General features: G+C 43.3%; 1 protein-coding gene across 1 annotated transcript in view; it reads right to left on the bottom strand.

Annotated features, from left to right (window-relative positions):
• Window positions 1-23563, bottom strand: part of LOC145392087 (uncharacterized) — a 181951-nt gene that overhangs the window by 25631 nt on the left and 132757 nt on the right. Inside the window, exons 16-17 of the mRNA XM_080266541.1 lie at window positions 13000-13351; window positions 12362-12552 (exon numbers count right to left, since the gene is read on the bottom strand). Coding sequence (XP_080122667.1) covers window positions 12362-12552; window positions 13000-13351 — 543 coding nt within the window. The remainder of the gene's footprint in view (window positions 1-12361; window positions 12553-12999; window positions 13352-23563) is intronic.

The following is a 23563-nucleotide window of genomic DNA, read 5'->3' on the forward strand; positions in this document are numbered from 1 at the left end:
AGTGTTTTTGATTGCAGATATGAATGGAAAAGTACAGAATGTGAAGGTGGATGCAGTAGTTCGTGAGTGGGGTGTGCCTGCAGAAGTGGATGAGAATGGCAATGCTCTAGTGGACATTTGTGCTGGGAGGGGATTGGTGCTAGCCAATACCCTTTTCTGACACAAAATCATCGACATGTATACATGGCGAGTGATAAGAAGGGTGGGTGGTGAACTAAATGAACGGATGGCAATAATTGATTATATGTGTGTGGATGATAGAATGAGAAGGTGTGTAATGGATGCAAGAGCATATAGAGGTTGGGAGAGTGGACTTTTTGACCACCACTTGATGATGGTAAGAGTTAAGGTTCAAATGAAATGGAGGAACAGAAGAAGGGAAGCACAGGAGGAAGTGGTTCATACAAGGAGAGTGGAAAGGTTAAAAGAGGAGGAGAAAAAGGCAGAATATAAGAGAGATGTGGAGCAGCGACTGAGTAAATATGATCTGGAACAGATGTGGGACGTGGAAGGTGTGTGCAAGACATTCACAGAAGAAATCTGTGCAGCATGTGACATGGTGTGTGGGGTGAAAAGATGAGAGGGGATGCAAGGAACAATATGGTGGAATGAAGAGGTGAGACAGGCTGTGGCACAAAAGAAGCATATACTGTAATGAGCGAATGAGAAACGGGTGTGGAGGAAGTTGCGAGACGGAAGAGAGAGTTATATGTAGACAGGAAGAGAGAGGTGAAAAGATTAGAGGGAGAGATCAAGGAGAGAGTGGATGAGGAATTTGGAAGGAAGCTGAGTGTCAAGTGGAGGGAATGTAAGAAAATGTTCTGGGATGAGGTAAAGAGAGTGAGACAGGGTGCTAAAGGAGTTAGTCAGGGAGTGAAAGATAAAAATGGTTGATTACTGGTGGAGAAGGGAGAAAAAGTGAGCAGATCGGGAGAGTGCTTTACAGATTTTGAAAGTAATGTGAATATAAATGGCTGGGGAATGGTTGGGAGAAAGAAAGATGTGAGAAAAGAGGAAGAAATCAGTACGATGGAAGTTGTGGAAGTAATGAAGAAAGTCAAAATGGGGAAAACCCCAGGAATTGATGGAGTGTGTGGTGAAATGTTGAAGCATGAGGGAGAGATAGTAGCAGAATGGATGTGGAAGATATGCAGATTGGCCTGAAGGTAGGTAATGTCACAGAGGATTGGAAGTCAAGAATAATTATTCCCCTGCACAAAGGAAAGGGGGAAAAAGAAGTGTGTGGTAATCATAGAGACATTTGTCTTCTTAGTGTAACAGGAAAAGCATATGGTAGGATACTTATTGACAGAGTTCGGGAAATAACAGAGGAATTAGTTGGACAAGAAAAGATAGGTTTTACGAAGGGAAGAGGTGTAGATCAGATATTCATTCTTAGGTCTTTAGTGGAAAAGTTTCTAGAGAAGGGAAAGAAGTTGCTTGCGGCCTTCATGGATTTTGAGAAAGCATATGACAGAGGGGATAGACAAGAACTGTGGAAAGTATTAAGAATATATGGAGTAAATGGAAAGTTGTTGAATGCCGTGAAGAGTATGTATGAGGGTGCTAAGGCTGCAGTGCGTGTGGGTAATGAACTGAGTGAATTTTTCTATTTGAAGGTTGGATTGAAACAGGGATGTGTCAGATCTCCATGGTTGTTCAATCTGTACATGGATGGGGTTACAAAGGAGATACTGTACAAGGTAGGGCAGTGAATATTGGAGCAGCCCTAGTGAAAGAGGGCAGTGTTTCCAAACTCCCTCTACTGTTCTTTGCAAATGATACTGTGTTGTTAAGTGAAGACGAAAGGGAACTGTACGGCTTGATCAGTGAGTTTGGGAGAATGTGTAAGAAATGGAATCTAAGGGTGAATGTGAGGAAGAGTAAAGTTATGGTCTTCAAGAGAAATGATGTTAGTGAATGTACAGTGAGGGTGGATGAGGAGGAAATGGAAAATGTGAGTGTGTTTAATTACTTGGGTAGTGTGATGAGTAAGGATGGAAGTTTAGAAGGATGGAAGTTCAGAAGGTGAAGTGCTTGAAAGGGTACAAACAAGCAAGAAAGGTTGCTGGTTCATTGAAAGCAGTGATAAGAAACAGAGAAGTGAGCATGGAAGTGAAAGAGTTACTGCATGACAGTATTGTGATAACAACTCTAACGTATGGAAGTGAAGTTTGGACCTTGTTGGAGGGACACAAGCCAAGAATAAGAGCAGTGGAAATGAGTTATTTGAGAGGAGCAAGTGGAGTCACATGGAGAGACTGACTGACAAATGAGGAAATGAAGGAGTGTTGTGGTGTGGATGTGGATGTGCATGTCATAGGAAGTGTTAGGAGAAACACACTGAGGTGGTTTGGCCATGTGGCGCGGATGAAGAGCGAGAGACTGATGAGGAGGGTGTATGTGAGTGAGGTGGAGGGGGGAAGAAGGAAGGGGAGGCCAAGGATGAGATGGAAGAATCGAGTGGAGAGGCACATGAGAGAGGGGGGTGTGAGCTGGGAGCAAGGCAGTGAAATGGCAGGGGACAGGGCGACATGGAGGCGATTTGTTTGTGCCCACCCCTTACAGGATTAAGCGTCTGGCAATAGACAGACAGATAGAAAGTTTCACCACTACCTTTCTTCATCATTCTTCACATACTGCTCACCTATGACATCCCTGTTTCCCCTCTTCATCTGGTATATAGTCAAGTCGCCTAAGGCGCAACTACAGTAATCCCTGTACTATTCAGGGCATCCCCACTTACCAGATATTTTGATCCCGGGATTCAGTATTCCCAAAATTGCCCCAAAAGTGCAAAAAAGTTAAAAAAAAATCCTATTTTTTCCCCTCCTGGAATTTGAACTAGGCGTGCGCGGCGCGGACCAGCTGTGTTTTGGTGCATAGTTCCGCCGCCATCCATTAGAGTGCCCCTGCATCCTCCCCACTTACCGCCCATCTCTTGTTGTGAGTGCACACTCATCATCATGGCCGCCCACGTGCTCGCTTTTGTGGTGGTTTGCCCTACCTGCAGCAGGCTCTCCTACCTCTTCTTCGTGTGTGTGATGATGGCCCCGTTGCCTGAGAAGAGGAAGAGAGTGGTTTTGACTCTGGAGAAGAAGAGAGGGATATTGGACAAGGTGGTCGCAGGATGGTCAACCTCATGCATCCTCCGTGAATTCAACCTGGCCCGATCTACTTTGTTTGATATCAAAGAGATCCCGTGACAAACTCATGCAGTACACGGCTGACTGCTCGTCAAAGAACAAACACAATGTGGAGAGGAAGATGATGTTTACTCCCCGGTATACTGAAGTCGACCGCTCCACGTTGATTTGGTATCGACAGCAACGTGCTGCTGGTGTGCTGGTGCGTGACACGGAGCTGAAGGCTGCTGCTGAGAAGTTCACAAGGCTTCACAACGCCCCAGACTTCAAGCCATCCGAGGGTTGACTCTTCGCGTTCAAGTTACGACATGGTCTTACCAACCGTAAGTCTCATGGCGAATCATTGGACGCCAACGAGGATGGAGTAGAGGAGTTCCGGCACAAGGTGAAGGACTTGATCGACAGGGAGGGCCTCACTCTCGGTCGTCTACAACACTGGTGAAACTGGTTTGTTCTATCGCTCTTTGCCAACGAACACTCTAGCCGACGAGACGGAGAAGCGTGTACCTGACCGCAAGCTCTCCAAGCTACGGATATCTGCTTTATGTTGTGCCAATGCTAACGGCATGCACCGGCTCAAGCCCGTTATTGCTGGCCGTGCAAAACAGCCTCAGTGTCTTCGTGGAGTGATGGATGTCCTTCCTGTCGTTTGGTACCATTCTGTGAAGGCATGGTTCACTGCCCAGATCTTCAAATACTGGTTCCACCCCCATTTTGTCAAGGAGGTCATCAATTACCAGAAGAGGACACTGGGAATCACGCGCGATCAGGTAAAGGCCCTCCTTCTCCTCGACAATGCACCTGCCCACCCGTGTGACAAGGACTTGGTGGCTAAGAATGGGCGCATTAGGTGCATGTTTATGCCACCTAATACGACTGCTCTCACCCAACCAATGGACCAAGGAATGATGGTGGCAACAAAGAGGCTGTACCAAAGGAAGTTTTTGGACGAGGTGATGGTTGTTCTCGAGGACGAGGACAAGCGCAGGGAGGGACAGGACACGCGAGGCCAGCGGACTTTGGAATACATTCGCCACTACAACATCAAGTCTGCAATCTACAACTGGGCCAGTGCATGGAAGGAAGTCCCTGTCAAGACTCTAGAAAATGGTTGGTCTTGTCTGCTTCTCGGAACGGATGCGGAGCACGATTTCCTAGGTTTTGACATGGATGATTTCCATGTACGTCTACATGCACATGGCGACGATGTTGATGTGGATGAAGTGCATGAGTGGTTGGATGACGACGAGGGCAATCCAGGGTATCAGACCATGTCTGATATCGAGATCACATCTTCAGTTGCAGGTGTCAGTACTCAACTTGAAGATTCCGACGAGGACAGCAATGATGATGTGGACTCCTCTCATCATGACACTACTCCAGCCATCCCCAAGCTAAGCGCACTATGGGAACACGTAACATAGAGTTCGTTCTCAACTACCTGGAACACCCGAACTGCGACAGGGAGATGGGGTCCTTGGGACTTGTGGAGGAAGTGCGCGCTTTCAAGCAGCCCATCATTAATCGCCAAAATCGTCATTCCTTGTGTCAATCAACCACTGACAGCATTTTCAGACCCGTGACCCCCGCTGTGCCCAGCCATGGCTCCACACCATTGCCTCCCCAAGACAGGCCCTCATCCTCTGAGCCACAGCCCAGCACATCAGGCATGGTGGAGTCACCACTGGACATGAGTTTGCACCTCTCTTCAGAGTCGACTGCAGTGGGTAGTCCATCACTACGTCCCAGCGATGCACTCCCAGGCCACCTGCATCAGTTACTCTCAGACTCTGACAGTGAATAAACAGCAAGAACTCACCACTAGACCACACAGGAATTTACAGTGTTGTGAAGTGAAAAAAAAGTGGTGCAGTGTTAAGAAATTAGAATTCTGAGTGCAAAGACAAGTGCAGAGTGCAACACTGATTTTATTGACATTCAATGGAGTGCAAATTAGACTAGTGTGTGTAGTGTTAAGAAAATGGATTTATGAGTACAAAGACTTAAGGGTAGAGTGCAACACTTATTTCATTGAGGTACAATGGGGTGCAAATTAGACTAGAGTGTGTAGTGTTAAGAAAATGGATTTATGAGTGCAAATGACTAAGTTCAGTGCAAGACTTCATGTACAGTGTACTGCAGGTGCTTCAGGTACTCCTTTTTACTGTCAGAGTCTGAGAGGAGGTGGGTTATTCAATCGAGATGGCCAGGGACTTGTTTTAAGTACCCAGAATGTTTCATACTGTACTGTATTTCCCATACTTACCTCTCAAACCTCATTTCACTCTTTTATGTCCCTTCTTGGTATGAATACAGTCTTAGGTGCTATGCATGTGCAGCAGGGAGGTGTTTCTCTGAGTTAGGCTAGGGTCCATACGTAACCAGTCCAGGAGCCAGGGACTCCTTGTAAGTACCCAGAATGTTTAATATTGTATTTACTCACCTCTAAAACCTCAGTCTCTAGCTCTTTTCATTTATTTCATTCTTTTATGTCCCTTACTGATGTGAATTGGTTCTTAAATAGGTGCTATGCATGTCCAGTAGGGAGTTGTATAGGCATTTTTCTGAGTCAGGGTAGGCTAGGGTCCATAAGGACAAGTCCAGGAGGCTAGGGCTCACTATCCGGACGGGACCACTTTCCGGACATGCTTTTGGCTCTATCACAGCGGATAGTGGAGGGATTACTGTAATTGGTTCTGGAACAAGCCCGCGCCACAGAAAACCATGCCATACAAATAACTACACTTAAGGGAAAAATGGAATTTAGTTCTAGACATTTGCCCAAAGTCCCCCTTTTCACCCCACTTTTCCCCATCTTACACAATCAAGCAGTCAGTTAATGCATGTATTACACACAAATTAAACACTGAACAATAAAGGGCTTTAAGGGCATAAAATACTGAACGTACCTAACTCCAACGACGATAGTACTGAAGTGGAAGGGGTAGGGTTGGGGGTTCCGAGGAAAGAGGAGTGTTTCAAACCTTGCCTCGCCACCGTGCCATAGGTATTTTATGTGCGTGGTTCGTTTATTTTTGTTTCTGGCACCTTGCTGTGTCATAGAAAACCCTGCCATAGAAGTCCACACCATAAGCAACTTGACTGTAGTTTACATTTTTTGTACCAGAATATGCTACTGTACTCGTTTATTTTCAACATATGCTTCAAATCCCACCTCATGGGGGACCCTTGGGTATATAAGTCTATCAAGTTTAAGGGACCAGTCTTTCCCCAATTACTTCATTATAATGAGGGTCTACTGTACCATATAAGTGGCTGGGGAATGACTGGGAGAAGGAGGCAAGTAGGGAGGAAGAGATCAGTAGAACAGAAGCATTAGAAGCAATGAACTACATGCAAGTCAAACTGGGGATAACCCCAAAGACTGGTGGAGAGTGTAGTGAAATGTTGGAATTAGGGGAGACAGTGAGCAAATGGAAATGGAAGATGTGCTGATTTGTCCTTGAGGAAGACAGGGTCCCAGAGGATTGGAAGTAACTGTTCCCACTATACAATGGATACTGGGAAAGAGAAATGTGCAACATCAAAGGGGCATTTGTATTCTTAGTGTAACAGGAAAAGTATATGACAGGATATTTATCAACAGAGGTAGGGTAATAACCAAAGTGTTAGTTGATAAAGAACAAGGGGGCTTTAGGAAGGGAAAAGGATACACAGATCAGATATTCATTCTTAGCTGTTTAGTGGAAATGAATCCACAGAAGGGAAACAAGCTGTATGCTACCTTCAAGGATCTAGAAAAAGCATATGACAGAGTGGATAGACAGGCAACGTGGGAGCTACTAAAAATATCTAGAGTTGATGGGAAGTTGATGAATGCTGTTAAGAATTTGTACAAGGGTGCTATGACTGCAGTGTGTGTGGGTAATGAATTGAAACAGTTCTTTGATCTGAGTGTTGGACTAAAGCATGGGTGTGTCATGTTTTCATGGTTGTTCAATTTGTATATGGATAGTTACGAAAGCAATACTAGGTAGTAGATGTTGGTACAGTACCCTCGCGTCCAACACGGTAATATTGTCATGCACAGGTCTGGTGTTGGACCAAAAACGTGTTGGATAAACAACAGAGCTTATGAGGAAAAATGAATTATGTCAGCAACCCTAGGAAAAGTCACCCTAAATACCTACCATATACCTGTACATATATTGGTACTGCTGTAATTATAATAAATGGTACTGTACTATGAATGATAACTAACCTTTTAGGATAGTGTTGGTGGGCCTGCTGGGAATGGAAGGTGGTATCCATGGCTGTAGGTAGTCCTACTGGGTCCCCGGAGGATGGCTGCTGGTGTCACTAACGGATAATGGCTGCTGCTGCTCCTCAACCTCCCTCATATATCCTTCAAAATCACACTCAGAATCACTATCACTGAGGTACTGCTCCATTATGATGACTGCTGGGTCAGTAGGCCTGCACTTGGAGTCAAGTGGCCCACCTCCATAAGCCTTCACTGCCGCCAGGATCTTGACTTGTTTTTTTTATTATGGTCCTCACGCTGGCTTCATTCACATCGTGGGCCTTGGCGATGTCCACATTCCTCTCCCCTTTCTTCTTCCTCTCGATGATTTCTAGCTTGGTGGCCTGAGGGAGGTGCTGCCACTTCTTGGGGTTCTCAGAAGGCTTTCTAGGCATCGTGAGCAGGTAAAATGCAGTAGCAAGGACAGAAAATGCAGCAAGAAAAAAAGCACCGTCCAATGCGAATTATGCGACTGAGTGGCGCTGTGACGGGAGATATTTAACCCCTTAACCGCGGGGCGTCAGTTTCATGACGCTTGGGAGCAAGGGATCATACCGCGGGGCGTCGCTTTTGTGATTCTGTGTTATTTTGAATTCACCCAGGCTTCCAAGTGGGGGCTTGTATCATCTATCAGTACTGCCAATGTCCAACACTAGTCAGCACTCCTAATCTCATCTGTACTCCCATCCATTGTTGACAATTTAGCCATTTCTCACCGTTCTTGACTCCCCTCCCTACCCCCCCTCCATTACCCTATCCTCTCACCTGCCCGGCCGTGCTACGCTAAGTAAATCTTCCCTGGAATTTTTCACTGATTTCATCCATTGAAATAAGCCCTATGCCCTATTCTTATACCAAATAATATATACAAGAAAGAAATAAGGTAGGTGAGAGTGCCATACACCTGGAATTGGCTAATTATCACCTGACAACACCTCACGTGCACTTGTTCGCTAATTTTCGCTGTTTTTTCCCCTTGAAATATGCCATATAATCTATTTTCATAATAAATATACATATAAGGAGGGAAGGGAGAAGCCTAAGTGATATTTACATTCACCTGGAACTACCTAATTTATAATGTATTGTCTAGATTTCCTGCCAATCATTTCAGTGAAATACATAGCTGTTTCAAGAGGTACATTGGTAGTACTGAATATCCCCTAAGTAGGCCTCTACCCCGGCCGTCCCTTATCAGTTCTCTCTCATCTTCCGAAGAGGAGGTACGTCTGTTCCTCTTGCTGACTTCAGGGCCTTTTTCACCCCCATGCAAAGGGCCCTGTGACCTTTACCCCCTACTAAACCTCGTGTGGAAAGAGGTAAAGGGCTGACAATTGATAAAAGAGTGACTACAATCTTTCTATTGAGTAAAACAGTGCAAGTGGAATTGTAAATAATGTGTAAACAGCAAGTGAAAGTAATGAATGTAAATATACGTGAACAATGGAAAATAGTTTTATAAGTTACTTCAAGTGACAGTGCATAACACAGTGTAAATAAAATAGAAATGTAAATAACGTAAATAAAACAGAGAACGTAAATAGAAATGTAAATGAGTAGTATCATAAGAATACGAGTATATACCCTAGGAGTAATGAAAGTGAAAGTTTCACTCTAGCATGTCTGAATACTATGAGTTATGAGAGTGAAGATGAAAGTGACATTCACTCTCAATGCTAGTATACAGGACGAGAAAGTGAATGCTACGTATTTTACTGAAAGAAATTGAATCCCTACAATGACAATAAACTAATACTACTGAAGGAAACTTGGATAAAGACTGTAGATATATATAAGTGTTATACAGTAGTGCACCAACTTTCACTACAGCAGGATTCGCGGAATCCATTTTTGCGGCATGCACCAAATATTCCCTAACTTCCACTTTCGCTTGAAAAAAATCGATTTTCGCGCACAAATTTTGGGTTTGGGACAATATTTTGAACTTTGAATTTCCTGCACCGCCCGCCCGCAACCCACTGCCATCTTGAATGACGTCATGTCAACACTCTGTCCACTCATTCCCGCCATTGTGTACGAGCGTGCTAGCTCCATTGTGTTGGATTCTCACAGTTCAACGGCCTCTACTATACCTGGTAGTGTGGGGAAAGGGCCTGGTGGTGTGGGGGTAGAGCCTGGTGGTGTGGGGGGAGGGCCGGGAGGCAGTGGTGGTGATAAAAAGTGGCCGGGACATTCAAAGTCGGGAGGAAAGGCCAAGGCTAAATAAGCCCGCCACGTGCCTCGGATACTTACCCCCAACATCCATTAAACACCTCAACCTGGTCTCTGTGGTATGTTTCTCCTCATATAATGTGTACTGTACAGTTTTTATTGTTTGTATCTCACAATGCAATGTACAATGGTGATTTGATGTACTGTATTGCAAGTGAAAATGAAAATCTGATGTTACTTTAGGATAACCGGGAACCAATTAGCCTTTTTGCCATAAAGACAATGCCCCAACTTTCGCTAATTCCACTTTCGCGCATTATTTTTGGACCCAATTAGGCGCGAAAATTGGTGCCCCACTGTACAGTAATAGAAATATAAAGTGTGAGGGGTTTTATGAATAATAAATGACAGAGTACCAAGAGCGAACTAGCGCAAGTGCGGCGGTCAGACGCGCTCATAATTTTCATTGCTTTCACAGTTTTTTTTTTTTTTTTTTTTTTTTTAGTATAGATCCCAAACTACTTGAAAATCATAGAGTAGTGTTTATAGTGTTAATATCTGGCTGTGGTAATCATATTACGGGTTGTCGGGAAGTGTAAAGTGGAGACTTCGTTACCCAACTTCAGAGGTCTCCACAAGTCCTACGGTAACTGACGAAGGCTCAACAAACATTCCAGGAGAAAGCGCCATAAGCATATATAATTTTAATATTCTAAGACTAATAACTGATTTTTGGCAAATATTTTTTGAGAGTCTGTCGGAGCCCGAATAACCCCGCGGCACACGTAAAACATCGGTAAACATGCCCGCGGTGTAGGGGTTAAACAAAACATCACGTGAGAGCAGAAGTGTTTTTAATTGGGCGACATCACGATCACCTCACAATAGTGGGTGGGGGAGGCTACTTAATCAGAAGTTTTGATTGGCTGTCAGCATCACGGGAACGTCCAGTATGACCGTGTTGGACAGGGGGTGATCGTGCTTGAGGCGAACTCTGCGGATTTCGCTCACTTCTCGGAGCTCTGTCCATGTTATGCTAATACACCTGTGTTACAATAATTAAATATTAAATTGTACTAATTTTTTGTTCTCCGTGCTGGACACGAATCGTTCTGGACAAACACGCATTGGACGCGAGGGTACTGTATGTCAACGAGAGAAGATAGCGTGTGGTAAGTTCCTGTAGTGTTGTTTGCCAACAATGGCTTATTGTTAAGTGAAGATGAACATGAGCTGCAAGGCCTGGTGAATGAGTATGGTAGTGTATGTACAGGAGAGAGTCTAAAAAAGAATGTAAATAAAAGTAAAGCTATGGTCTTTGAGAAGAATGAAGTCACTGCATGTACAGAAAACTGGATGGTCAGGAAATGGAGATGGTGATGAGTAAGGATGGATGTTTTGAGGAGAAAGTGCTTGAAAGGATACAACAAGGTAGATAGATTACCGGCTCATTGAAAGAAATTATAAAAAATAGGGAAGTAAGCATGGAAGTTATTAAAAAAAAAAAAATGCTAAATGACTGCACTGTGATCCCCACTCTAACATATGGAAGTGAAGCTTGGATCATGTTGGAAGAACAAGTTAGGAGTAAGAGCAGTGGAAATGAGTCATTTGAGAGACGCATGTGGAGTCACATGATAAATGAGGATGTAAAGGCATGCTGTGGTGTTGATGTTGACATGACTGAAAGTGCGAAAAGAAATACTTTTGGATGGTTTAGCCATGTAAAGAGGATAGAGAATGAATGACTGACAGACTGGAAGAGTGCATGAAGTGGGTTGGAGGAAATGAGGGGGAGGGGGAGACCAAGGATGAGATGGAAATAGAGGAATATATAAGGGAGGAGGTGTAAGTTGGAAGGAGGAGTGCAAAATGATAGAGGACACAGCAACATGGAGACCATTTGTTTGTGACCATACCTTATGGGATTCAGGCCTCTGGCAACAGACAGACTGATACTAATCAAAGTTTTCTCAATGAATGAGCCACACTCCCCATTCAAGCCCCTGATATCCTGTCTCCACCTGACAGTATTTTAAAAAAAAAAAAAAAAAAAAAAAAAAAAAAATCCAGCCTAGCTTTATACTCACCTACTTGGCAGAGTCAATCCGATGACTGTCATGTTAAAACATGGTGCCAAACCCAGATCATAAACTCCTCTGCACAAAGTCCATCCTGTCAGCTCTATCACTTTTCAGTTCTGTAAACTCATTCAAGCTCATACTTCTCTTTCTCACACATTCATTTACCATGTCTACCCATCTTCTTCTAGGCCTACCACACTTCCTCCCACCTGCAAAACTCACTACAATATACCCTTTTTACAATTCTACTCACGTCCGTTCTCCCCACATGCCTGTACCATCTACGCACACTCTCTCTAGTGCCCATAAACTTCTTTACTCCACATCTTCTATTCATCACATTAATAATATTAATAATCCTTATCCTATCCACCCTCAGTACTCCACACATTTTTCTCAAAAGTCCCATCTCCACTGGTCTTACTCTTGACTTTTTCATTTTCATGCCACACCATAGACTTAGGCTACATCTGTATGTCTGAGGAGCAAAGGTGTTAACAAGGAAAGTTGTTGCTTATTAACTGAAATTCTTAGGTTCACTTCAAATCCTGCAATCTGGCTGGATTTATTTTATAAAAAAAATCCACCCAGTCCCAGATACCAAACAGTACTGAAATGCTACTTTCCTATTGTATAGTGAATCTGGTGCATCCCTAATGAAACTTGAAATAAAATGAGATGAGCTCATTAGTTACCTGGTGAAGCTTGAGGCTCATCCTGATGCCTGGCGCCACCACCTTCCTCAGGAGCTCCATGTCTGAGAATACCCACTCGTCTCTCATAGAGGTGATGCGGAAATCTCCCTTAAACAAAGCATGGAGTCCATGAAGGAAGAAGTCTACACTGGACATGGCATTGTGGGATGCAGCACCAAGTGCCCGCCGCCCTGCATGGAGATGAATGGAAAGTAATGAGCTATGGTAGAAGAAAGTAGGTTGTGAAGCAGTACTGAACAAAAGGAAAGTAGAATACTGCTGAGAGCCACAACCAATATCATGATGGAGAGCATACAAATCTGAGATGTAAATGGGAGTAAAATACTGTATCCATCCGGACTTAATTTTCACTTTCAGCGATGAAGCCAAGGTGTTTTTGGCAATAACTTGTTAAGTAACTGAACAAAACAGGGCAAGCCCTTGTTATAAGCTACCTTCTTTTATATTTATTTTTGCTGCTAAAGTAAAGTACGAAAATACTCCAGTTTAAGTTTCATCAATACATATCAGCTGATCTGCCAATTATTAATATTAACAGCACCAAATTTATGGAAAAAAATCAGTTGTGGTATTTGGGAAAACATCTCTGAAAAGAGGACCATCTGTACTACACTCACCTAGAAGACTTAAAGCTAGGCAGAGTGAGATGAGCTGAGAGTCTCGACCACAATCAATGCTTTCCTCTTCCTCTTCATCTTCCCTCTCCTCCCTTCCTTCCTGTTCCTCTCGCCCACCTGCCCTCCCTCTCCTGGAAACACAGTATGCTGCCCACTCCTGGTAAACATTGCAGAAGCTGGCCCGAGTGATCCCAGATTCCTTGAAATCATAATCCTCATCGATGTTTAGATTGAAGATTGGGTCAAGGTCAACAAACTTGCGGTCTCGTGTGTGAACCAGGGAAGCCGAGATCTCAGCTTTACTCAGCCACTCTTGTAGTTTGCTTGATCGAACCACATAGAATATGATGCTCTGAGGGAATTGGGGAGAAAAAATAAAAGAACTGCCATATGTTTTGACATAATTAAAATGCATGTCTTCCCATAAAAAATGCAATGAAAAGTCGCTATGTGTCTTGAAAGGTGAATGTTATGGGCTTAGACAGGAGTTAGCTCTGGATCTGTTCAAAACAGCCACATATGCAGATATGTATTCTATACAATGCCAATCACTGGTAGGTTATACACATGTGCAGCATGTGAGGTGGTGCATGGGGTGAAGAGAAGATGAAATGGGGTGCAAGGAACAGTATAGTGGAATGAAGAGGTGAGACAAGCTGTGGCACAAAAGAAGAGAGCATAGAGTGAGTGGATGGGACGCAGAGACATAGAGTAAGTTAGGAGACAGAAGACAAAGTTACATGCAGAGAGGAAGAGAAGGGTAAAAAAATTAGTAGGAGAGAGTATGATGAGACTGGATAAGGAATTTGGAAGGAATTTCAGCATAGGGTGGAGGGAATGTGAGAAAATGTTCTGGAAGGTGGTAAAGTCAGTTAGACGTGGAGATAAGGAAGTTAGTATGGGAGTGAGAGATAAAAATGGTAGATTGCAAGGACAGAAAGAAGAAAAAGTGAGCAGATTGAGAGAACAATTTAAGGAACTGTTACACACTAACAATGAAAGTAATGTGAGTATAAGTGGCTGAGGAATGGCTGGGAGAAGGAGGGAGGTGAGAATGGAGGATGTAATCAGTAGGACAGAAGAGGTGGAAGTAATGAAGAAAGTTAAAATGGGGAAATTCCCAGGAATTGATGGAGTGTGTTGTGAAATGATGAAGCATGGGGGAAAGACAGTAGTAGAATGGATATGGAAGATGTGCAGATTGGCCTGGGCAGAAGGTAAAGTCATGGAGGATTGGAAATCAGGTATAATTATTCACCTATACAAAGATAAAGGGGAAAAAGCAGCGTGCAGTAATCATAGGGGCATTTGTCTTCTTAGTGTAATGGGAAAAATATATGACAGGATACTTATTGACAGAGTGGGAAAAAACAGAGGAATTAGTTGGAGAAGAAGTGGGAGGTTTTAGGATGGGAAGACGTAGTGTTGATTAGATATTCATCCTTAAGTCTTTAGTGGAAAAGTCTCTAGAGAAGGGAAAGAAGTTGTATGTGGCCTTCGTGGATTTCGAAAAGGCAAAGTGACAGAGTGGATAGACATGGAATGTGGAAAATAATGCAAATATATGGAGTAAATGGGAAGTTGTTGAATGCAGTGAAGAGTATGTATGAGGAGGCTAAGGCTGCAGTGCATGCAGATGGTGCACTGAGTGATTTTATTTGAACATTTGATTGAAACAGGAATGTGTCGTGCTGGACTGAAACAGGGATGTGTCATGTCTCCATGGCTGTTCAATCTGTATATAGATGGGGTTAAAAAAAGAGATACAAGGTAGGGAAGTGGATGTTGATGCATCCCAAATGAGAGAGGGCAGCACTAGGAAACTTCCTGAATTGTTGTTTGCAAAATGATATTGTAAAGTGAAGACAATGGGGAACTGCAAGGCTTGGTGAATAAGTTTGGCAGTGTGTAAGAAACAGAATCTAAAGGTGAATGTAGGGAAAAGTAATGTTATGATCTTCGAGAGAAATGTAGTCAATAAATGAACAGTACGGTTGGATGATGAGGAAACGGAAAATGCGAGTGCATTTAAGTACAGTACTTGGGGAATGTGATGAGTAAAGATGAAAGTTTGGAGGATGAAGCACTTGAAAAGGTACAAGAGGGAAGAAAGGTTGCTGGTTCTTTGAAAGCTGTGATAAGAAATAGGGAAGTGAGCATGGAAGGAAAAAAGTTACTGCATGACAGAATTGTGATACCAATAACGTATGGAAGCGAAGCTTGGGCCTTCTTGGAATGACACAAATCAAGACTGAAAGCAGTGGAAATGAGTCATTGGAAAGGAGCATGCTGAGTTACATGGAGAGACAGACTGACAAATGAGGAAGTGAAGGAGTGTTGTGGTGTGGATGTGGTTGTGATGGAAAGTGTTAGGAGAATTACACTAAAGTGGTTTGACCATGAGCAGAGGATAGAGGGCAAGAGACTAACAAGGAGAGTGTGTGTGAGTGAGGTAGAGGGGTGGAGAGGGACGGGGAGGCTGAGGATGAGATGGAGGGATGAGGTGAAGCGGTACTGTATATAAGTGAGAGAGGTATGGTCTGAGGGGAGGGCAGGAAATTGACTGGGGACTGGACAACATGGAGGCGATTTGTTTGTGGCCACCCCTCACAGGATTAAGACATCCGGCAATAGATAGATAGACAGATAGATAAAAATTTAATTTAACTAGGCCTGTTGAAAAATTGTAAAAAACAACATGTACCTGAAGATTTTGGGGAAAGAAACTGCTTGTTTACATACTGACAGTAGTACTACCAGTAGTAGTAATTGTTCCCTAGGCAGTCTGCCCGAACAGCCCCGAGTCCCTAAGGATGGCCATGGTCGAGACCGGGCTTTCCCACAGAGCTCTCGAGGAGTGTACGTTGTGTTGTTGGCATAGGTGATCGTGTGCATTACAGTGTCCTATAATGTGCTTAATAGTATGAGGTGCTGTGTTACATCCTTTTCAGGTATCTGAGATGGAGTCATCCAGCCTCTTCTGGTAAGGGCTGGATGATGCCCACATCTCAGCCAGGCCAGGTGGACCCTGTCCTCACGAGGGAGATAGGATTCAGAAGGGTGGATATCAGAAGACCGTGCATGCAGCTGTGTGTTGTCTTTAAGTGACTGAATAAAGAGGCGAGTGATTCGAGTATGGATATACTTCTGGAAGCTGGTCTGAGGCGGGCAAGGGGGGAGAGATGACAGTACTGTATATGTGTATGATATCGTGTGCTGGGTGTTGTTTTGATGTTCCTTGGTGTGTGTGTGGATGTGCTGCCATGTAGTGTAGTGGATGTTGTGGGTTTGTGGAGGCTGCAGCAAGAATTTGGGTGCCACTCATGTCTAGGTGATCCCTGACTTTGAGAACTTTGGTTTCTTGATGTAGGTGGTCTGTGGATGTAGTAGCTGTGCAGCCTGTGATAATTTTTAGGGCCTTGTTCTGTATGGTCTGCAGAGTGTTGTAGTGTGTTTTAGTGAGGTTGGGAGCCCAAGCAGGGCTTGTATAATTCATCACTGAAAGTATATACTGTTTGCAGGGTTGGGTCCAAGTACAGTATTTGTACTTGGACTTAAGTACAGTGTTTCATGTACTTGTACTTGTACTTAAACCCTAAGTACTGTACTTGAAAAAATATCAATTACTTTCAAGTACAATCAAGTACATTATATTTAACAAAAATTTATATATTCTATTGGACTTTATAAAGGTATTATTAAGTAGACATAATATTCTGTCCTAGAAAAAATGGTTTGATTATTAAAGTATACTTATATTCTAATATGCTACTTTGTACCTTAATAACTTAACCTTTAGAATGTGACCATCATTTAATTTCCTTTTTCGAAAAAGGAGCACTTTTGTATGGTATAAAGTACTTGTACTTAAGTACAATGACATGTACTCGAACTTGGACTTAAGTAAATTGGAAAAAGGCTGTACTTGTACATTAAGACCTCACTATAACGGACTAATTGGGGCCCAAACCATTCCGAAAAAAGCGAAATTCCGATAAGAGACATTCGGACTTCCCCCTGCTAATCTGGACTTTTTCCGGAAAATCAGACATTAATCCGGATCGCATGAACAGTTTTTAAACTGTTTTGACTACCATTGCGGTACTGTACTGTGTTATAACTTCACTACATTATTCAAATGGTATAATATATATAATAATACTGTACTGTACACTGATGATTATGTCTCTGTTCACCTTATTGTGGTGAACATTGCTTAAGTGGTCAGGCATTCCGGACTGCTTCTGGCTTTATCGGACTTTTTCCGATATATAGGAATTTACTCCGGTAGCTCCTCGATTCCAATAAAAGCGAATTCCGGTCTACTGAAGTCCATTATATTGAAGTTTTACTGTACATGAACAATTTCCGGGTACTTGGACTTAAGTACAGTAGCCTGTACTTGGACCCAACCCTGACTGTTTGTATACTGTGGTGGTGGTTTCTTTGTTGTGTCCGAATGTTGTATGGGCAAGTGACCTCAAGGCACTGAGTCTTGGTGTTATTTTATTTTTAATGTTTGTGATGTGTTGTTTTAATGACACTGATGTATTGTATGTTACACCAAGGAGTGTGTGTGTGTGTGGGGGGGGGGGAGTCTTGTTTATGATGAGGTGTGGAATGTGACTATGTTCTGCTGTCCAGTTTGTGAGAAGGGTCACTGTAGATTTGGCTGAGGCTATTTTGAGCCTCTTTGTGGTGAACCTTTCGTGTAGTGTGTAGTGGTGCCATCTGGTGTCTGCTGGTGAATATAACTGGAATTCCTCAATGCAAGTATGGATGGATTTTTAGGATGAATAAGTGCTTGTAACTTACTGATCTCTATTTGTTTGTTATTTTGTATTCTCTTCGTATGAACCATGCTGATACGTACAACCTAGTGAATTAAGGATAAAATCAGCTAGGAGAAACTCACTTGGGATGATGAGTGGACAGATACAATTTCTAGTATGCATAAATATGGCTGCATTACAGATATTCACTTTTATACAGTAGACTGATCAACAGTACTGAACAAAGATACAGAAAGGTGAATATGTATGTAAAAATCCATCTGGTTCAAACTCAGCAATGAGGCAGAAGGGTGGACTGAAAGAATCTGTGGTATTTATATAAGCGACTGTGGTACAGATTTTCACTATGATAGTTCTTTTATTTAGTAACAATGAAACTACTGACTGATGAATAGTACTCAGTGGGGATATTGACAGGTGACTGTACATTTGTGTGATTACTTGGCTGCCAAGCATAGAACTAGAAAAGAGGTTTGCAGCACGAAGTCTGAGTCATTGAGACTTCTATTTGATAACCTAAATAGTGTGGAAGGGAAGAATATGATTTCTAGGGTGGCAAATCAGATGACGAGAGAGAATTGGGATATCATAGGTATGCAGTATGTGAAGAATGATGAAGGAAGGGTTGTGAGGAACAGCGGGGATATTAAAGATGCATGGACAGCCGGTTGTTGAATGAGGAGCTGACTGGGACAGGGAAGGTTTGGGGTCAGCAGATCCACTGTTTGGCCCTTGGCCTTTGATTGATGCTGCTACTGTGAGCGGGGCAATAGGCAGGATGCAGGTGGAGGCAGCAGGTGTGTCTGGGTTGACTGCTGAAATGCTGAAAGCCTCAGGAGATATAGGAGTGAGGTTAGTCACTAACCTGATAAATAAGATATATGTGTATGTTGTCCCAGATGATTGGCTAAAGAATGTAATTGTAAATGAGTACTAGGGGAAGGGTGATACCCTGGAAAGAGGAAATTATAGAGGCATAAAGCTTTCGGACCAGTTCATGAAGGTAATGGAGAGAGTTCTAGAAGGTATGATTAGAAAGAGTGAATATTTATAAGATGCAGTTTGGGTCCATGCCAGGCAGGGGGACCACTGATCCCACATTCATTGTTCGACAGCTTCAGGAAAATATATAGGAAAGAAAAGGGAACTGTACTTTATTTCTGTTGATTTGGAGAAGGCCTTTGACAGAGTCCCCTGAGGAGTGGTGAGGTGGGCAATGAGAAAGCTTGGGATCGAGGAGTGGCCGGTTAGGGTGGTTATGGCCATGAATGTGGGTGCTCGCACCCAGGTATGGGTGAGTGGAGATTTGAGTGATGAGTTTTCCGTGAATGTTGGTGTGCATCAGGAGTCAGTCTTGTGCCCCTTGTTGTTCATCATGGTACTTGAAGCCCTTTCACGTGACTTCAGATATAGACTCCTCTGGGATATGTCATATGCTGATGATTTGGTGTTGATTGCAGAGAATGAAAGGGGGCTGAGGAAAGATTAAAGAAGTGGATAGATGGTATGGGGCACAAGGGCATAAGTGTAAATACAGATAAAACAAAAGTGATGGTATCTAGGGCTTGGGGTGGAACTGTCAAAGAAGAGGGAGAGTGGCCATGTGCAACTTGTCACAAGGACGTGGGAAGAAATTCCATCTTGTGCAGTGTTTGTTATAAGTGGGTGCATAAGAGTTGTAGTGGTATTAGAGGCAGACTGCGAGACAATGTTGATTTCATGTGTGCAGTGTGTCGGGGAGAGCATGCGGATATTGCCAGGCGTGATAGGATTGAACTTGCTGATGAGTCTCTTGAGTGTGTGGAAGAGTTTTGTTATTTGGGAGACCTGTTATGCGCTGGAGGTGGGGCAGGAACTAGCTCTGTGGCTAGAGTGAGGAGTGGCTGGAAGAAATTCAGAGAGCTTTTGCCTCTCCTCACACTGAGTGGGCTCTCCCTTCGTGCTAAGGGATCCCTGTATGCGGCACGTGTCAGGAATGTAATGCTGTATAGTACTGAGACCTGGGCAGTAAAGGAAGGGGATATTCACAGGCTCAAATGTACAAAAATGGCAATGATTACTGTTGGCAGATGTGCAGTGCATCCTTGAGTGAAAGGCCTGGAGGGGCTATGTTTACGATGGAAGAGTTGAGAGGTAGAATGGGACTGGAGAGTATTGGTGTTGTGATGAGGAGAGGTAGCTTGAGGTGGTTTGGGCATGTGGAGAGGATGGGGGATGATAATTGGGTGCAGAAAGTGAGAAGTGTTAATGTTGGGGGTAGGGTAGTGGGAGGTAGACAGAAAAAGACCTGGGACAAGGTCATTGAGTGTGACCTCAGGGTTATGAGTCTCAATAGGGAAGCTGCCAGAGATCGAGCAGCATGGACAGCCGCCATGACCATGGCCGACTCATGCAAGCATGTTGGAGCCTTCAAAAATGAAAATGAAAAATGATGATTATATCAAGTTAAGGTTTTAGTGGTGTTGGTTAGGAGTCAAAACATTTTTTTTTTATTAGACTTGCTCTTCCAGTATTAGGGTACATCTTACACAATGAAGCGTCTAATAAGCTGAAAAATATGGTCCCTACTAGTAACACACTCAATCTAGGATGGTCCATTCAGAGATAAATATCATCATCTGATTAGTTTGCTAGACTGGACCACTAACAATATGATACTCTGATGAATCTGATTAGTTTGCTAGATCAGGCCAAAAACAGTATGATGCTCTGATTCGTTTTCGTTTTTGAAGGCTCCAACATGCTTGCATGCATCGATCTTGGTCATCTAACGACAGCTCTCCATGCTGCACGATCTATTGCAGCCTCCCTGTTCAGTCCCTTAACCATGAGGTCACATTTAATGACCTCGTCCCATGTCTTTCTCAGGCTACCCCTCACAACCCCACCCCCAATATTAACACTTCTCACCTTCTGCACCCAATTATCATCCCCCATCCTCTCCACATGCCCAAACCACCTTCATCTACCTCTCCTCATCACAACACCAATACACTCCAGTCCCATCTTACCTCTCAACTCTTCCATCGTAAACCCAGCCCCCCCGGGCCTTGCACACAGGGACACACTGCACATCCACCTAATCACAGTCATTTCTGTATGTCAGAGCCTGCGAATATCCTCCTCCTTTACTGCCCAGGTCTCACTACCATACAGCATCACACTCCTAACACATGCTGCATACAAAGACCCCTTAGCACGTAGGGAGAGTCCTCTCAATGTCAGGAGAGGCAACAGCTCCCTGAACTTCTTCCAACCACTTCTCACCCTAGCCACAGAGCTAGCTCCAGACCCACCCACCTCCAGCACACAACATGTCTCCCAAATAACAAAATTCTTCCACACACTCAAGAGACTCACCAGCAAGCTCAATCCTTTCAAGCCTGACAATCTCCACCTGCTCTCCCTGACATGCCGCACACATAAAATCAGCATTATCTCGCAGTCTACCTCAGATACCACTACATCTCTTGTGCACACGTTTATCACAAACACTGCACAGGTTGGAATTACTTCCCACGCCCTTGTGGCAAACTGCACATGGTCACTCTCCCTCGTCTTTGATAGTATCACCACCAACCCTAGATATCATCACATTTGTTTTATCTGCATTTACCCTTCAGTCCCTACGCTCCATACCATCACTTCACTTCCTAAATCTTTCCTCCGCCTCCCTTTCGTTATCTGCAATCAACACCAAATCATCAGCATACAACATCTCCCACAGGAGTGCGTTTCTGAAGTCATGTGAGAGGGCTTCACATACCATGATAAACAACATGGGACTCAAAACCGACCCCTGATGCACACCATCATTCACGGAAAACTCATCATACAAATCTCCACTCACTCTTACCTGGGTGCAAGCACCCACATACATAGCCATAACCACCCTAACCAGCCACTCCTCCACGCCAAGCTTTTTCATTGCCCACTTCACCACCTCTTTAGAAACTCTGTCAAAGGACTTTTCCAAATCAACAAAAACAAAACACAGATCCCTTTTCCTCCCAATATATTTTTCCTGAAGCTGTCGAACAATGAATATGGCATCAGTGGTCCCCCTGCCTGGCATAAACCCAAACTGCATCTCATCAATATTAACTCTTTCTCTAATCATACCTTCTAGAACTCTCTCCATTACCTTCATTATCTGATCTAAAAGCTTTAAACCTCTATAATTTCCTCTTTCCAGGGCATCACCTTTCCCTTTATACACATTTACAATTACAGGTACACTCTTCAACCAATCATCTGAGATAACACACTCATATATAATCATATTTATCAGGTCAGTGGAACACATAAAATAAAGAATCTTGTGACATATGAGGCGTCTAGAGCACAAGGGACGAAGTCACCACATTTACCAAAATTGAGTTATCACCATGAGCACAAAGGGCGAACTCTCAACTAATGGTTTTGCATGTTATAGTACAGGAAATGCAACCCTAAAGGCCCCATACAGAAGGCTGGATGTGGCTTCTTTTTTTCCCCCAGGCTCACCCACTCATGTACACGAAGCAAGAGGTCAAAGGGCGAGGTAGGCAGCCAATGAGCGCTCGGGCTGGGAGTCCCGCCTCACTCTCGGCCAGTCAGCGTGCGGCTTTGCCTCAGTCAGCTGTGAATGTGTGTTTATATACAGATGCACATGTGTTTATCCACACTTTTTTTACTGTTTTCTGTGGCGATTGCATTTGCAATGAGCTCCAACAGTGAGGACAGTATTTGTTTTGACTTGCAGCAGGCTTTGCCCACTCCCAAGCTCCATACAGGCCTCCAGTATTAGAAAAGAAAGCTCTGGACTTATAATTTTGGGATACACGATGTTAAAAGGAACAAGGCCTGTATGTTTGTGTGGACAGAAACAGAGGGGAAGAGAGGTTCAAGTGACATAGCTTCATGTGTTCATTACTTTATACAACACAAAGTTCAGCCTTACATCAAGCATCTAGTTATTTTCTCTGATAACTGCTCAGGGCAAAATAAAAACAAGAACGTAATGTTGTCATGAAAATTAATAACAAATGTCATGTGTCATAAACTTTTATTTACAGAAATATGTTCAGAACACCCTGTTGAATTTTTGATGTATGATATGTTAGGCTAAGCCCACTCATAATGGTAATATCACATCTAATCTTTAAACGTGATTATCTCGAAACTTTATTTTCGTGCGTTCGCCCCTTGTGCTCTAGATGCCTCATATTACTGATTCATTCTTGCAAACCGCAAACAGTATGCTAGTAACAGGGTTAGAAGGTGTTCACTAACCCATTCAAATGAGGAGTTCTCTCTCTAAGTAGAGTAAAACTGTGAAAGTGGCACACATATAATAAAGAATGCCAGTAAATCATCGGACTACAGGGCTTAACACATCATCAGACTAAAGGGGTTAACACATCACTGGACTGAAGGAGTTAACATACAACATTAACTAGCTATCTGTGTGTAATGACAAAATTGTCATCTTTTTACTTCCCTCATGCCGAGCCTAAATACATGATACCGATCTACATCATAAATGAACTCTGTCCTATCAAACTTAATCCCAGTAGCCCAAGGAATTCTAGCCTAAATTGAATGTAACAATCTGGCATTAACCAGGAAAAAATTTAAAATATGTCCTTGGGCTGAAAAAGCTGACAGGGACTACTTCTACCACCTTCAGAGCCAAACCATTATGTTCTACTTTGAATATGGTTGAAATACAGGGTAAGGTATTCAGATAGATGGTGTACACACTGTACCACAGACTCCAAAAACAAAAT

This window comes from Coenobita brevimanus, chromosome 21 (genome assembly GCF_032717465.1).
Source record: "Coenobita brevimanus isolate Jiangsu-jjx chromosome 21, ASM3271746v2, whole genome shotgun sequence".
Taxonomy (NCBI): Eukaryota; Metazoa; Arthropoda; class Malacostraca; order Decapoda; family Coenobitidae; genus Coenobita; species Coenobita brevimanus.